The 17970-nt window shown below is 38.6% G+C and overlaps 1 protein-coding gene and 1 long non-coding RNA gene across 3 annotated transcripts in view; one reads left to right on the top strand and one right to left on the bottom strand.

The window, feature by feature from the left end:
- The window catches only part of LOC103140508 (cadherin-12), a 161808-nt gene that overhangs the window by 140627 nt on the left and 3211 nt on the right, over positions 1 to 17970 (top strand). Inside the window, exons 8-11 of the mRNA XM_007555689.2 lie at positions 511 to 647; positions 4785 to 4906; positions 12193 to 12310; positions 14604 to 14855. Of these exons, the coding sequence (XP_007555751.1) occupies positions 511 to 647; positions 4785 to 4906; positions 12193 to 12310; positions 14604 to 14855 (629 nt within the window). The remainder of the gene's footprint in view (positions 1 to 510; positions 648 to 4784; positions 4907 to 12192; positions 12311 to 14603; positions 14856 to 17970) is intronic.
- The window catches only part of LOC103140506 (uncharacterized), a 48635-nt gene that overhangs the window by 19543 nt on the left and 11122 nt on the right, over positions 1 to 17970 (bottom strand). The gene's annotated exons all lie outside the window — the stretch shown is intronic.

A 17970-nucleotide genomic window follows, 5' to 3' on the forward strand; every position in this document is an offset into this window, starting at 1 on the left:
AATAGATTTCAGCTGATTTCTTGGCTTTCTGTGACTTTTAGCTTATCTTCCCATGTTAAATACTTAGCTACTATAACTTCTCATTGTATGTGTGAATTCATTTGGTGGGTCTTTTTTGTATCACTAATCCCTTTAATAAAATACATTTACTAGGGAAAAACAGTCATTATTCAGCAAACTACATTTTGCAGCTGAAATCTTGAATTCCTTTAAATTGAGGATTTGAATTTGTTTAGAGTTGCTTTAGATTAGAAGTAAATGATACACTGATCATAGTGTATATTGATAATGATAAAATGTAATGTTGGTGATTGTAGTTTGTATGATTTAAAGCACTTTGAGCTGCCTTGTTGCTGAAATGTGCTCCACAAATAAATTTGAATTGTACTGAATAAGGAAAAATACCGAGATGTTCACTTCTTACGTTCCCTTCTGTACGAGTCCGGGGGGAATCACTCCACTGCTAATTCTTCAGTTTACCCCATTAAACAAACATTTTCTTTCTTCCAGGTATTCCATCGACTGGAAGAGTGACTTGGACAGCTACTTTGACATCGATCCGGTGGAAGGAACTATTTCCACAAACGAGCTGCTTGACAGGGAGAACATCGCCCAGCACAATATCTCTGTTGTGGCAACCAAACTCAGTGAGTATGACAATGAGATCAGCTGTGATTCATGCAGGTGTCACTGACCTTCCTCCTCCATAATCTGTGTGAAGGATTTAACGCTCTTTTACTCAAGTCAATACTCAATCCCATTTTCCCAGAAAGGTTTATAGGTGGCCATAAACCACGATGGCTGGCTCTCCCATAGGGTTGTATCTTCAGGACATCGTCTCCTCTCGCATTGCTCGCCGCGACACTGCTTTCATTTTTAACTACCTTTTTTTTTTTCCCTGGATGGTATTTGGAGGATGTTTTTTCGACTTTTACTTACCCCACAGTAAAGTGTGAACCATCCCAAGTTTTACAGCAAGCAGATGCAAGACGGAACCGACGCTGCGGCTTTAAGACGTGCCATCAAGCTAATTATGTTTATTATGAAGGAACTAGAGCGAATTTCCGCATAAATAAGCAAATCCATCGTCATCAAGTCATCAAATCGGCTAAGAACCGTCAAAGTCATTATCCCAGAGGCAGGCTGGCGCTCAATCAAAATTACACCCGCTGTATATTCATTAGGACAGACTGTGAAATATGGCCTGTTAAAACTTGAATCATTGTCGCCTTGGAAACTGATATTACTCACTTCCCCTCAAGGTCACATCAGTGACATTCTAATTGTGTTCTCGGTGTGTGTGTTTGTGCTTTTTTGTGTGGTTTTATGCATTGAAATTAGGAGACGAGGTGGGCTAAAAGGATTTGGTGCGGATGGCGGAGGATCGGAAGGCAGATGGGACTTTTATAAGGTTGCTTGTTTTGGTCTGTCATTCCTGATGAAGGAATGAGGGAGGATTTCTGCTGATTTCGTCCCTTTCACAGCTGCTTTTTACGCCTGTCTTCTCGCCCCCATGGACTCTCCCTCTCCGGGGAAACAGTGCTGATTTTTCCTCATCAATTAAAAATAAAAAGTTTTAAAGTCAATGTTTAAAAGTAACTGCTGGGGATGAATGAAGCGATAAAGAAAGCAGCTCAGCATTTGTGTTCGCGCCTTGAGTTCAGTCTGACTTTGACCTTGAGTTAGTTTTGGCAGAACTTGCTGTTCGGGGTATTGAACAGCTTTTATGGCTCCTCTGTGCTGAGCTGTATTGTTATCACTGGAAGAGCGTCTGTCTATTATGTGGGTTTTAAACCATGAAGAGCAACAATAAGTGCTGCTGTGCAGATACCTTAAGTGTAAATACAAATAATGCGTTTACTGAGGAGAGGTCATGCTGTGTCTGAAATGTTTTACTCTCCCACAATAACATGTTCTTATTGAGGATTAAGTAATGCATGGAAGGCATGGACTTTCAAGGATATCTGTGCCATGTTTATCATTTGTATTCATAATCCGAATGCAAATGCTCATAATAAAAATATGATTTGACCCCTTAGACTTTTTGTTGTTGTATTCTCCTGTGTGAATATAGAACATGGTTTGCAGCTATAATTAAGCTTAGGAACAATTTCAATTTAATGTGGGTTTGGGCAATTATTTCTTTATTTGCCATATCTCTAAGGAAAATGCACTAATAAGATTTGAAAAGTTTGGCAAATACCTCTCTGCCAATGCCATGCAGCTTTTACTAGAAAAACAAGGCTTCTCATCAATGGGCGTAATGTCAATGCAAAGACATGTTGAGATGTGAACTCATTAGATTGACAACTAGTTTTCCAATTTAACATTTTAAAACAGCTAAATTGGGAGTAAAGTTGTTTCCAGGTCTAATCCAGGTTCCCTTGACAAATTCAGAGATTCTTTATCCATCCTAACCACAAACTCCAACATGGCTGCCGTTCATATAAACATTAGTGGTTGCACCTTAAATCAGCAGGTGGTTATAGTGCCCAAAAGCTGTACTTGAGTAAGTGTAGCAACTACTCCAACATGTTTTTACTGATGTAAAACTAAAAAGTAGTTATCCAAGAAATTACTCAAGTAAGAGGAAAAAAAGGTTTTTGTAAAAAGGAAGACCAAAATATGAATTTATGTAGAAATGTTGGTATTTTATTGGCCAAATTGGAAAAAAAAATTAAATAACATAATTACAAAATCAGACAAAAGAAAAAAAAAATCTAAATAAATTACTTTCAATATACTTTCAAAACATTACTCAAGTAAATGTTACCAGTTTCTATCAGTTGCCATTGACAGCTGGCCAACTTTTCCTCACAACTGTGATTCTATGACTCAATGCCTGACAGCACAAAAATTGTTGAGCCTTTTACTGGCATTGTCTTGTATTGCTAACTGTAATTAGCCTGCGTATTGAGCACAATAATTAACAAATCCCAATGGTTTTTCCCAACATGCAACTGGAACACAGTAAATTGGGAATGACGTCAATCCCAGATCCGGCTGTGATTATTGAGGTAAATAGAACGCGAGCCTGGAGCAGCCTGAGACGCCTCTGCATTGCTGTTTTTCCAAAAGCAGCAGTAGGTCATCGTAGACATTTGTTGTGATTCCTACCTGTATGCTTTATTTAACAGTCCAAAAACAATAGAAAAAGCACATTTTCAATATAGCTATCTCCAACACTGGAGAAAACCTTTCACTTTACAAACCTTGAAGAGTTTTTATCTGTCCGGTCAACCCCAAACGCTGCAGTCATGCATCAAAAAGACAGCAGTGTATGCTGTCCTATCCCGAGGCGCAGTCTGTGTTGCTTAGGGTGTGCTAAGGAAGAGCACGGACTGCAGTAACAGATTGTTGTTTGCCAATTAAACCCAAATCCAATTTTTAGGGAGTGAAAAACAGTGGGAAGATCTATTAAATGCAGTAATAACCTTAGCTGGATGCAATTAGAGAGCGCTTTCAAACCCCTATTTAAGTCAAATGAAAATTTGTCTCATAGTTTTCATGAAGTTTTGAGTTGTGAGTTTGCGCAATGATTCTGTCAGCAGTTTCACTTTCTAAAGATTAAATTCCACATCTATCTGCGCTTGATTGCTTGTAAAAATGTAGATTGTTCCATTAAAAGGAACCTAATTAAAACAAGTGAAGTTCAGCAACCAAGCAGTTTAAGTAGACGACTTTATCACTAATTTTTGAAGCATTTCCCAGCAATGCAGTGTTGTAACTCTCAATGTAATGAAAAGGAGCAGTGGGTTTGTTGGGTTGAAAAGCTGATGCAGCCAAGACTGGAATGTATGCACTGTGCTATTGCTCCCTCAAGTGGTCTCAACGATGTACTACTTTTATAAGTTTTGCAAGTCTTTCAAACGATAGAAGAAAATTTTGCTTTTCAGCACCTAAAAAGTGAGCAGCTTTAAAGCCCAATATTACAGACTTTATGACCCAAGAGAGCATAAAAATCATTTTGAAGGCAGATCCAGAGATTCTTTGCTGGATGAGCATAAATGTTAGTGTCTGGGTCAGCGGAGAGCAGCAAATCCCGTGCTCTTTGTCATAGCAGAGTTGGGAAGATTGCTTTTTCCATCAAGGTCAGAGTCAGGTTGACATCTGAGCCTGCTCCTCCAATCCCTTCAAGATGACTACACAACCCCATTCTCAAGCCCCGCCGCCACTGACACGCCGAACCCAGCCAACACACAATGCATACCTCCACACACACTAAGCCTCCCACTGCACAACAAAGCCCACTGCACATCAAATCCATAAAGTTTTCCACTTGCACAGAGGGAACATTTCCCTTTTGTGTCCCTGCTGGGAGGCAACGGTGTAGCAAACAAGCCTGAATTCCAGTTAGTCTCACTCAGGGGGGTTTTCAAACCGTAATTACAGTGGGCGGCGAGTTTTATTGCTCAAACCAGAGGGGGAAAAGTATTTAAAGAAATTCCAACAAACTTTTATAAACCTCCGCTTTTTTAGATGAGCGTAAAATTTCTAATTTGCAAAATAGGAGCATCTGGGCATTTTATGTATCAACATGTCCTGGACGCATTAGAAGTTATAAACGGGGTGATTTAGAGTGCATCTCTTCAAGGACGCTCTGACTGCATACTGGAGCGCTGCAGCCTCTTTAACCAGCCAGCCATCCCATTGCAACAGTGATAAAACCGCATGCTTGGCCGTGTCATAAAGCGGTAGTCCTGCAGACGTCCACTTGGTGTCAGTGCTGTGAAAAAGAAAAAAAAAAAGAAAATGTTTTTTTTGTTTTGTGCTCCGGTCTGCAGACAGCCCGGTTCTGACCAGCCGAGTGGCCGTCACGGTGCACGTCCTGGACATCAACGAGTTCCCGCCTGAGCTGGCCAGTCCTTATGAGACCTTCGTTTGTGAAAACGCCAAAGTGGGACAGGTACGCTCATTGGTCTCATGTTTAGAAATGTTACTCCACTGTTTTTTTTTTAATGACATTTCAGTTTTTTTAGGTATGTATGGACGGACGGGGTTTAGCAAAGATCTGTTAAGGTGAAACCAAAACATTTTAGTCCAATTAAAATCTGGATTTGATTAAGCCATTACAACACCATGAGTGTGTTGTAATTTAAATGTTGTTAAAATTAGAATATTACATACTAATGTGGTATTTCTTGCCAGTTACATTAGAAAGCAAAAATCTACAAAAATATCAAATTTTTTCTCCATCATATCTCTACACAGAGTTCAATTGGTATTGCTTAAATAGAACCTTGTTTCCTGAGATTCCTTTCTATGTAGAAGGTATCGAATTGCCCATTTTACAGAGTTCAATTTAGTAGCAGAAGCAATAATAAAGTGCAGCAGCGTTCTGCATATAACCGCTACCCAGACTGCATTTCAAACTCTATATTTGGGATGCGGCGGGGAATTTGCCAGGGTGCATTGTAAACTACCTGTGCCTGTAAATTAGCCCATTAGCTGGAATCTATATGCAGTTAGCGTTGTGCTGGAGCAGCTTCTCTGGCAGTCCATCAAATCACCGCGGACCCCTCTCATCACGCTGGTCCTTAGGCCCGCTGCAATCAAAACAACGTACCCTTCATTTGAAGGCACCGCCATCTTTACCGACACAAGAATCTAACGTGTTTTCTTCCCTCATGATTGGATAGAAACAGCTCTGATGCTTGAAAAGAGAGTGTTGCTCTCCTTAACTATGAATTTATGAAAAGAAAGAAAAACACTGTTGGAAAACAGTTTGCTCCTCACAAATTCATGTTTATCTTGCTCAGTGAGGTAGAGGTTTCCAACATAAAACTGGTCTCTGATTTGTTTTCTTTAGTTTGTGTGAAAAAAAATCTGAACTAGTGAAATACCCTTTATAGAGAAGAAGATGAAGGTCATTGAAAAGAATAATTCTGACTTTTTTCACAATGGCATATATGGACCATTGTTGTAGAAAAAGGAAGGAATTTTAGCACAAAAAACCCCTCAAATTTCAGAAATTTTCAAGAAAATTTTTTTAAAATGTTCAACTTTTGGAACTCAGAAATGTCCTTGTTTTTTCTGGAAAATGTCTGGGATTAATCTCAAAATTTGAGTTTTTTGGCAGAAATTTGCTCATTTTTTCCTCATCTATAATGGCCCTGATACACCGTCATAGATTTTGGACTTTTTTTCTCAGAATCATTTAAATTGTTTATGCAGACAAATCTAGTATTAAAACTCAGAAATTCCAAATTTGGGAAGGTTTTCTGAGTGGATAACGTGCAGGTCTATGAATTCTTTAAAACTGAAAAAACATGTATGTGATTATTCTTATAACAACATAACTGACATACACCTAAGAATGCTTTGTTGTTTATTTGGATTTTGACAGAGGGGCACAAAATTAAAACCCTTTAAAAAATTCACATACTTAATGCAGCTGGTTTACAGTATTCCCAATGGTTAGGCAGTTCAGCTCCACAGTAGAAGCATATTATCTCTTCTAGAGGTCACCCTGACCTCCACTGCTTTAATTTTAAAATTTATGCTACAGCTGATGTAACAGCTGGCTAAAAATGCTTTGCTGTCTTATTACAGCATGCCTCTGCTTTGTGAGCCTCAATTATAACTTTCAGAGTGCCTGGCATCTGGTTTAGGAGGCTGATGGCTGCTGATTGTTGGAGAAAAGTTTTGAGTCAAAGTCTTTATGGACCTTTGAAATTTGCAACACCTGGTCCGACTAGATGATGCCTCTGAACAAGCCATCACTCTGTAAATCTATAAACACAGAAATGTTATGGGAAATCCTGGATACTTGGGAAAATGAAAACTCTAGCTTGCTGATTAACAAAGGTCAGACTAAAAAGTTTCGCAGGGGCCCTTGGTATTTGCTTAGGGATCTCAACCCTGTTCAAACAGCTAAAATCACAAATACTTAAGAACTCCTACTTATGCCTATAACTGCCTATTTTACTAGGTCAACCCCCAAACTTACTTTAATATGGTCTACTGTACAAGCTAATATCTACAGGTTTCTTTATCACCAATCTTATCAGTGCCAAGGAAAATAAATTGGCTGCTTTGCAAACGCCGGCCAGTAGGATGTCCCTTAGCTTTGAGTTTACATATATATTTTAGATATACTCTTCATATGCACTTACATTACACAGAAAAATCTATATTTTCCCCATATTTCAGAGCTACATGTATGACAAGGTTGATGATCTGTAAACTATAAACATGTTGCATGTTACTGTTTTTGCAAATGTGCATAACGCTGGAGAGCAAAAAGACGATTCTTTTACATGCCAACCATAGCTACACTGTCACAGTAGAATAATTCAGTTAAAAAATAAACCTGAAGATGTAGGTATTATTAATTTAGTGCAGTGTGTCACGCCAAAGTAAAAAATGCAGAAAAACCAGTGAAGAATAACTCAAAATCACTCATATTCTTTTATTCCTCACTCTCTATCTACTGAAGTGGTTTATTAGTTAGTTTAAACGCCTGCTCTACTGACGTTCAGTCAGACAGTTTGCTTCTGGGTCACCTTTTTAACTGAACCAAACCACTCTGCATTCTGCAGCACATCTACATGTCAAGGTTGTCAAAGTCAAGCTAGCATAACTGAACTACTTCCCTCTCCATTTTTTTAATTAAAACTTTTTCCTGACCTTGTCATCTAGTTGTGGCAGTGCTGACATTTAGTAGCAAAGCACTGCGTCCCTTTTTCTTTAACATATCATTCATACATTTAAGATATAGAGAGTTATGTTGACAACTTGACAGCTAAAACAAATACTAGTCACTGTCAGCAAGCAGGATCTTATGATGTCACACTGCAACATTTTCATACGTTCATGATGTCTTCATAAAGTTCAGAAGGGTATATTAGATATCTGGTAGTTGTCTGCCCCAAATAATTATTTGAAAGCAAAACTTTTGCGCAGATCTCATGCAATCCTGCAGCAACAGAGACCTAAATTAAAATTCATTTATTCCCTGTTTTTACCCCAATTTACTTTAACCTTCACTCCATCTCTCCATTTTATCCTTCTTCGTGTCTCCTTCCTCACCCCCTCCTACAGGATCCATGTTTTCCTGCAGCGTTTCCACAGCGTGATTTCACCAGGTGTTGCACACAGCTGGGGAACGATAAAAAATTGTTGATCTGCTTCTTGGAAAAAAAAAAAGAAAAAATCCATCGTATACCTCCCCCCGATGATTATCCGCACGGCACAGCCGAAATACACACACAGCGCCTGTTTTGGAGTGCCTCACGCTGTGGCCCCTCTGATTGAAAATAATTTGTAACCATGATGAAACCAAGTACAGGAAATCAATATTTTTTTTCATGTAAATGTGTGCCTCGAAACAAGAAAAAGCCTGGAAATTTGAAGGTGAAAAGAATCAGAGTCGAGGTGGTTACATAAAGCAGGTCTCTTCCTTAATTTTACAAATAATGGTTCACGTAGTCAGTTGGTCAAGTGTGAAATGGGACAAAGCAGAAAGGAAACATAAAACAAGCCCCTCCCTTTTGGCTGTATTTAACAGACAGTTCTCTAATGTGTTTCTGCTCTTTAAGGTATTTGCTGTGCCGTATTGAAATGCTAAACCGGCGAATCAGCCCATTATGCAGGAGTAATTACACTGATATTTACACCATTTAGCGAGCATCCTTATCTTTCTTTGCCTCCAATGCAGCCGAGTGTGAAAGCAAAGTACATTTGAAGCTTTCACATATACAATGGAACGCAATAATGAAAAGCTGCAGCCGTGACAGCCACACTCATGATCACAGGTGGGGTGGGAAGTGTTTCTGAGAGAAGCAAAGGGGGAGTTTTCCATGACAAATTCTAATTAAAGAGCAAAAGCTTTGCTGTTTCGGCTGTTCCTGCCTGCAGTGTTAAGCAGCGTTAAGTGCATCCAAGATGTTTGCCAAATTACAAAGATGCATAAGAAACTTTTTTTTAAAACCAAATACCACCTGCTGAAGTGTCTGGGAAAAAAAAGCAATTCCCTTGACTACCCAATCATTGCAAAACCATTTGCTTAACATCTGCTTAATCGCTACTGCAACATGCTTAAAAAAAAACAACAAAAAAAAAACACAAAAACACAGAAGCTGCCTTGAAGTTTACCATTTCTGGAACATCCTGGGTATTTTCCGAATATAAAACGTTGTTTTAAAAGGAACGTGGCCTTCCAGAGCAATAAAATCTGCGAAGAAGAAAAGTTATGCTTTTTAACCTCCAAAATTTGTGTATTGTGGCTGTAATCAAGACTAATGATAATCCTCAGAAATAATTATGGAAAACAGCAACAGCTGCACCTATTGTGGTAAACTCAATCCTTCTAGACTATGAAGCAAGAAGCGACTGAACTCAGCTGAGACGTAAAGTAAGCAGCACAAAAAAAACAAAACATTTTAAGAAAATAATATAAATGTTGTAAAGGGAGAACAAAAATAAAAGTAATGGCTGAAACTCTGTTCTGTTTCTGTTGTCCGACAAGCTAGGATTAGCAGTTAGCCTCAAAAGGAAAGCAGCATCGCTAGCTGCTACAGGAAGTTTGTTCTTGTCAGCAGTTACCTAAAAAATAAGAGTTGTTCAAGGAAATATTTCATTATATGCTACAAGAAAGCAACACAATTCTTGCTGTTTTAGTTATTGTTAGCACAGCAACGCAGCTAGCTGCATCAAGAAGTGAGAAAATTGACCATTTCAAGATTCTATCACCAATTACCTAAATTTAAATTTCTGGATTTGATTATTTTCTTAAGAAAATTACAAATTTAAAAGTCACACACTTATTCCTGTTTTATCTAGCGTTAACACTAAAGCAATCTGCAAAATTGTTAGATCAAACATTAAATGTTTTGAAATAATTAGAAAATATTCGACACAATCAGATATCATCACTAATATTTTATCTACTTCATATTTAGACTTCCCCAGTTCCATCAAATAAAAGTAATAAATAGTTGTTGTTTTTACTTAAAAATATTCTGCTGCAGCTGATCAGACTTCCACATGCTTAAGATTTTTTTATTAAATTGTTGTTGCAAAGAAAAGAATATCATATTTTGCTGTTGTGAACCTCTGAAAAGTTTTAAATTTTGCTTATTTTACAACTGTGCACTTCCGTTTTCAACAAATGCAAATAACATTTCATGGAATTAGGCCCAAAGATTCTCCCAAAACACAACTTTCCCCAGTGTGTATTGTTTGATGGGCACTTGCTGTCATTTTTACTCACTAATTCAGCACAAAAAAGACAGGCTTAATATATTAAACTCTAATTAAAGTGACTATTAGCTACAACGGGACATATTCATCACAAAGCTAATCCAGCTCGGCGGAGATCGAAAGTGTGAACTTTACATCCGCTGTGGGGAGCACAGCAGAACACTCATCACACCCAGAGTCAGCTTTATTCCCCTACAGGGAATTTTATTCAAATACTGAGAGGGCAAACATGGAGCGCAGCAGAGTCGGAATAATGTAACACGACAGCAGGGCTGATTAGTCGCTCCTGTTTGTTGGAGGGGGATCTTGGGATGGGCCTGGAGGTCTTCAGCAGGTCAAACCCAGTGACTGAGGAAGAGCAGACTGGCTGCAGAGCTGCACTAATCACAGGGGCGAGAGCTGTAACAGCAGCAGGGAGAAATATAAGGCATGTCTGTCTTTCAAGATGGTAGAGAATTAGTAGAGTATTTTAACTTAGTGGTTTTGTTTTGTGTTGAATTAAGCAAAGTAAATGAGAAACTTTGCATTAATTTTGTTGTTTTTCACCCCTCCTCTCAGCTCCTATTTTTTTTTTTGTTTGTTTTATATGACAACTGTAGTACAATTTCTTTAATTACTAAAAGACAGAAGGGACTGGGTTAGGAAAGCACTGGTGTATTAATAGCAAAAGGTTAAATATGAAGGAAGAGTTAAAAAGACTGTATATAATCTGAGATGGTCAGATTGTTCTTGTCATTAGAGGTTGGTGGATCAATGCAAAATATCAATAACATCGGTAGCTATACTGGATTCGATACTAGCATAATACAATTGATTTAGTTTCAGATTCCCTCTTGAAATTTTGTTTTAGTTTTGTATTCTCAAAAAAGATTTTGTTTTGATTTTTTCTCTAATAATATTTTTTTTTGCATTTTATTTAGAAAAATGCACACAAACCGTATTAATATGTTATATTCTTTTGTGGATACCTATGAATGTACATATTCTGCCTTAGGTTTGAAGAAAATAGTTAAAAAAACATATCAAATTTAAATAAAAAAGTATTGGTATCAGTATTGGTATCAACGATACGGGCTCGGGTTTTAGTTATCGGATTGATGCCAAAATATGCAGAACCACACTTCTCTACTTGTCAGTGCTTCAGATGTAGAACATGTTTCGCCTAGTTTCTAGTGCAAATATCTTAATACAATTAAAATAAGACAAAACTAACTTACAAGTAACAAGTATTCTTTTTTAAATATTGATTAAAAAGTAGATTCCACTTGCAGATTCACTTAATTCAAGACATTTTCCTCATTTTTAAAGCTTCACTTTGAAGTTATTATACTTAAAATAAGACATTCACAGTAGAAACTACACCACAAATACCTGATAAGATTTTGTGTTTTTGCAGTGTTTATTAATTTTCTTCATGTTTGTCCCATTTCCTTAAGTTTCCTGGGATTTCAGGCTCCATGATGGTATGACTTTGAAAAGTCCAGTGTTTTGTTTGGTTGTGTGAACAGCTTTTCCCCTTCACATATGAGAAGGTAGAAAGTCCCGTAGGCACGAGTAGGAATTACTCAGGCAGCACAACAGGACAAAAACAAAAACTGTGGATAAAAACATTTTTCATGGAAGAGAAACACAGGAAACTGTATTAGAGGAGGAAATAGTACATGAGCTTCTGTGAAAACCTTTCGCACTGGTGTGTCTCACTCTAGAATTACAACCAGTGAGCAATCCCCAGTGGTTTTAAAGGAAGTTAATCCATCACACCATATGTTGAGGTGATGTAGAAAGTGCTCAGCAGCTGTATCCAACATGACAGGGAGAACCAATCACTGCCAAGTTTCAGGCCTGAAAGGTTTGATATGCACCGTCTTCAGGAAACGCTACTGCTTCTATATTATAATGATAAATGTAATCAATTTACTCCAACACAGGAATCTGCATTTAAAGTATATGTAAATCTAAATAAATGTTTGTTTTTTTCATGCCTACCAGGTGATTCAGATCTTCAGTGCAAAAGATCAAGACCTACCGAGTGCTGGGCAACAGTTCTCCTTCAGAACGTCCAAGGAAGACGTCAAGAATAAGAATTTCACAGTTAGAGACTTTGGAAGTAAGTATGTGAATATGAAGGAAACTAAATGGTGCAAAACATTTGTGAGCTGAACAGTAGGTATTAAAGATAGCTATAGGCACAGCTACTGAAGCTGTGTGAAAAGCATTAGATTTTTTTAAAATCACTTGAAAATATTAAAACAATTTAATCCGGGGTGCTGTGGTGGTGCAGGGGCAAAGCACAACCCATGTATTGAGGCCTTAGTCCTTATGCCGGTGGTCGCAGGTTCGATTCCCAGCCTGGCAACATTTGCCGCATGTCTTCCCCCTCTCTCATTACCCTCTTTCCTGTCAAACTACTTTCAAATAAAGGCCACTAGAACCAACAAAACCTAAAAAAAAAAAAATTTAATCTCATATTGCAGACCTATTTCTGACTAAGAAATGTGGAAAAATGTAATCTTTCATTTGAGTATATTTTGAGTATATTTCAGTGGAATAAAAAAAATAATGTTAAGATATAATTATTTTGAAATAAATTGCTTACGGCAAACTTATTGGCAACTCTAAAATTCTCTAGAAGATAAAAGTAACTAAATGCTTTTTATTCCTCCTTTGTTGGGTCAGATTCAGTCAATTATTAATATATAATTTTCTGATTCACGCTGGTATAAATATGACGTCATCTACATAGTAATTGATTATTTCTACTTTTCCATCACAAATGTAAATGTGGGGTTTGCAATATGCCCTACAAATATTTTAGATTTGGCAAGTATTGAGTGTTTCAGCAACAAACACTCCACCAGTATATATATGGTGGATGATCTGTGATGCTGTGGGCCTATTTCTGTTCTAAAGACACATAACACTTAAATCAATTGGTTCTGCCAGAAAGCTAAAAATGGGACATCACCGATGCTGAGTTTTGAAAAATGGGATATTGATCCAAAACAGAAGGCCAAATTCACACAGAAAGGGTTCACTTGAGATATAATACCAACTGGTTTGGTAGAAAAGGTCCAACAGCAATCATCTTACTAAAAGGTACAGAAATAATAGATAAATAAAATTCAGAGCTAAAGCAAAGACAATGGACGGATCTAACAATGAACAAGGAAAGATCAAGGCTCTAAATGCTGAGGAAGATGGATACAAACAACGACCAGGTGGGTCAGGAGATCACGATAGCATCACTGAAAGAGGGAATCCCAAAAACCCACATTATTAATAGTCAACATCATACTGGAACCATGCAAAACACAAGCTTTCTAACGGCTTTTCCTCCATTTCTACCTTCAGCTAATTAGCTTAAAAATCGCTGAAGATCAAGCAAAAGTTCGTTAGAGTGTCACCTTTCTGTTCTGAAAATAACTTTAAAGCACACGGTGATATGATAAGGCCACATGTGACACTCTTCAGCGCGCGCTCGCCAAGCCCTTTGAAGTGGAGCCAAAGAGACGTGCAGTGAAAAGTGGGACATGGCAGGATGAGGCCAGGGGAAACGAATGGATTCACCGTCCTTGACAAGCCCAGGTCTGAACCTCTGATCCACTTTTACCTTTTGGACACACTGTCTTTCACTTTCCTGACTGCCAGCAGCCTAGGAAACACACTCTGCGGATGGAGGCCGGGATCTGATAGGCAGGGACAGGAAATACAAACACTGAAGGCGATGCACGCAGGTTGAGCCGGGGAGGGAGAGAGGGAGAGCAAACAAAAATCACGGCTGTGCACAACATGCAAGGTGTGTTAAAACGCCTGACCTCCTGTCAGAAAGAGTGCAGGCTTTGTTGGTGCAACAAACTTGTCTTGACAGGGGTCAGACAACGTGGCTGTGGAAGACAGGAACAGGCAGGTTCGAACTGACATGTCCCCCCTCCCGTGTGTACATTGTCACCCTCTATTCAACTTGCCATCCTTGCACCTCCGGCTGTCTTCTCAACTCGCACCTTTTTCATGTTTTCATCTCTATTTTTCCTGCCAGTACCCATCATAGCTAATTTCAGAATCAATCCTTACTTTGTGAGCAAAGAGATTAGAAAATAAGTCGATCTCGGAGCAGAGGAAGAATAAAAATGCTTGGCAGGGTGTGGTTAGGCGATAACTTTAATAAGATGGGACTGATATGTAGGCATTTTTCATTTCATTCGGAAAGGTATCAAACACCATCAGAAATAAAGTTTCACCTCCCATTCTTGAACTTCTAGACTTTCTCAGAAGCTTGTTTGATTTATTTCTCTGAACATCCAACCTGCAAAGATGAAAAATAAGCCCTAATTCTAACCTACTTCTAATTCAAAATAGGTTCTTTTGAATCGATATGAATCAGCATGCTGCATCTCTTTCAGACAACACGGCAGGAATTGTGACAAAGCGGAGCGGCTTCAGGCGGCGTCTACAGGAGATCTACTTCCTGCCTGTTGTGATAGAAGACAATGGCTACCCGCCGAAGAGCAGCACGGGCACGCTAACCATTCGTGTGTGTGGCTGCGAGTTGGATGGCTCGCTGCTGACATGCAGCGCCGAGGCCATCTTCCTTCCTGTGGGGCTGAGCACAGGAGCTCTCATCGCCATACTTCTGTGCATCGTCATCTTATTAGGTGAGATCTGGTAGAAAATGGTTTTTCGCAATTTTCTTTTCTTAGTATGAGGTAAAATGTAACAACTTTAACGAGTTTTAGTGTAAAAGTGCATCGCTTCACAAAGTAAAAGGGATTTTCTTTAAAGCTGAATTTAATTTCTGGATAAATTTGAAGAAATAGGATACTTTAGGTTTCAGATAAAATTCTCAAAAGTAACCAGTAAGTTTTAAAAAGTAATGTGTCAGTTCAAGATAGGTTAACTCTCTAGTTCCAGAAAGTAACAGGTACATTTCTAAATATTAGTTGAAATTTCTGGGTAAAATACACTTTAATTGCACAAAAGTAACCTGATAATTTCAGAAAGTTTTCTGGAAGTTGCAGAAGTAATTTCAAAAAGTAACCTCAATGTTTAAGAAGGTTAACCTGCCAGGTGTGTGAAGAATAGGGTGTGTTTTGTGTGTGTTTTTTGCAAGAAAATATTTTTCCCTGTAAGATTTTGAGATGTCCTAACATGAACCATTAGCAAGAAAATGCAGCTTAGCATGGAGTCTGCAGGCGACAAGGAAAATGGCATTTCCAAAAAGCTGTGCTAAAACCAACTGAAGTTTGACCAACTGTTTTCTGTTTCTTACTTGTGGGGGCAGTAGCGTCCTGCTCTGCAGTCAGAGGAGAATGGTGACGACCGGATTCCAGGATAGTGGTATTGATCACCACGTCTAACTGTTGTCAAAAAGAGAGATGTTGACATTTTATAAAATGTCAAACTACTGACATTTCTATTCCACGGCCATTCATTTGCCGTTGGTGATTTGTGCTGCTACCGAAGACAACGACTTTCGTTTCACAGTTTATTTGTTTGCCATCAAATTAAACAGAAAATCTAAAAGTGATCTTATTAATGACAGAAAAAATTTGTCCTAAAAATATGGGGTTATTTGGGTTCTTTTCTTAGGTTTGTCCATTGCCATCCATATATTACCGATGTTTTCCTTCCTAACAGTTTTCTGCAGGTTTCATACATAGAGGCTGATTAATGTAGAGACGTTAATAGATATGTACTAAATGCTTAGATGTTTAGATGTGCTTCAGCATTTCACTGTAATGCATTTTTGCCTTTTTTCACCATCAGAGCAGGGATTTTTCCAAGAGCAGCCGGGCTTAATTAAATCTCCCATATATGATCATTCAGTGGGACGTTAAAGATCGGGGGGAGGAACCACTAAGCTCTATAAACTAAATTTAATCTTTCTGCCATGTCGATGCCTCCCATGCTACAGCTTTTAATGCTTTCCACAAGGTCACGGTAAAAAAAAGGAAAAGAAAAATACCCCACTTTTTCCTTTAATCTTCTACTATTAACTTTCCCAACTGATCTGCATATTTCAAGAGAAGTAAATGTTTGGTTTTACAGTGAAAATTGTGCTCCAACATCTAAAGTTGCCATATGTTACATTTATATAGTTGATAAATTATCACGTCGTGACAATTTGTTATGAGACATGCACAGTTCCTGGCCATAAACAACCAATCAGAGCAAGGAGGAGGGTCTTAGTGCTGTCAATCATCTTTGTGAACATGCTGCTAAATGTGCTTATGAAACAACTTACCTTTACAGAAAAGCTGTTTATCCGCCATCATTGGTGACCATGCAAACTAGCATTTCACAACAGGCTCTGCTGAAAGCAGTGTGAGCATGGGCATGATTGACAGCGCTAAGACTCGCCTCCTGGCTTTGTTGGTTGTTTCTAGTTAGCACTGTGTGCGCCGAAGAAGGCAGAGGAGCTTGATTTTTTTCTATTTCATACATCTTCTATATATGATAAACTACATGTTCCAGCTTTATTTTTAGTACTATTACCTTTCCTAATTGACACCCAACATGGAATTGAAACCCTTTCTCATTCTTAATCCAATTTTTTATGCGCCTTCTGAATGCATTCAGGTGACATATCCACTCACGGCTGAGTGTTTAGTATGTTATCAAGCATACAAAGGCTTATACTGGATTGTGGTGGGTTGCTGCATAGCCGTCTCGGTGTGTCCTCTCCATCTGAAGGCTGTCTTCAAAGCTCTCGCTTGAGTCAGCCCCTCAAGGCTGAGGCTGACGCCAAACTGTCAGACTGTCCCCGACAAGGGAAGCGGCAGAGAGACTCTGAACTCACACTGTGAGCGTTTCCGTAGAGACACTGAGCAGGATTTGTTGTACCAGGACAAATAATGATGCAAATGAAACAGATCGTTGCGAGAGCTTCACTTTGCTTCTTATTCCCTCCAAACTGATGAGCACGGACAACGTGACGGCTCGGCATGCGACTAGAATGCCCTACATTAACGCACCGTCCTGCTGAAGTCTGAAAATGCGCCACTAGGGGGAGCTGCCACACCACAGAACGGTTGATGAATTCATTTGCAAGTGAAGAAAAGCAGAAAAGTTATATAAAGGAGGGGATTAAAGCAGGAGACCTATTTTTTCAACTTCAATGTATTTATTTGACTCTTTCATTTCACTGACTGATTTCAGAGTTATTCCTACCATTGCTCCACCACTGAAGTGCAGCTATACATCACAGAGCAAGAAGAAAAACACATATTTACTGCATTATTCAGAGCACAGACAGACCAAGGGACGCAGAGGGGAGATAGACAGAGTAAGACAGATTGCACTGACAAGGGAGAAGAGAGAGCAGGAAATTTACTGCTTTGCATCGGGAAGAAAACAACACAACAGTGGTCTACTATGCTGTCTAAAATAAGCCGTTTAGGGAACCGCCGAGGGCTTTTTTTGTTTCCATGAGTTAAAATTAGCCTCTAATTAATGTTCATGTGGGAATGGATTGGCTACTGATATCAAAGGACAGCAAGGTTTGAAAAAGATACGGTACCAAAACCGTTAAAATGTTTTTGCAACCCAAAGTCCTTAATTTCTTTTTACCAGGAAAGTCCCACTGACATAAAAATCCTCTTTTTCATGTTTCACAATTAAAATGCCATACAAATAACTAAAAACAATCCCAACTCAAAGATTTCATCTCTAGTGCGAGGAATCATGGATTTTTTTCAAGCCCCTCCGTTGCCCTTTCCTCCCCCAAATTGAAATAATATTGCAAATGTGATCAGATTTAATCATTTATCT

This window comes from Poecilia formosa, unplaced genomic scaffold (assembly GCF_000485575.1).
Source record: "Poecilia formosa unplaced genomic scaffold, Poecilia_formosa-5.1.2 Scaffold72, whole genome shotgun sequence".
Taxonomy (NCBI): Eukaryota; Metazoa; Chordata; class Actinopteri; order Cyprinodontiformes; family Poeciliidae; genus Poecilia; species Poecilia formosa.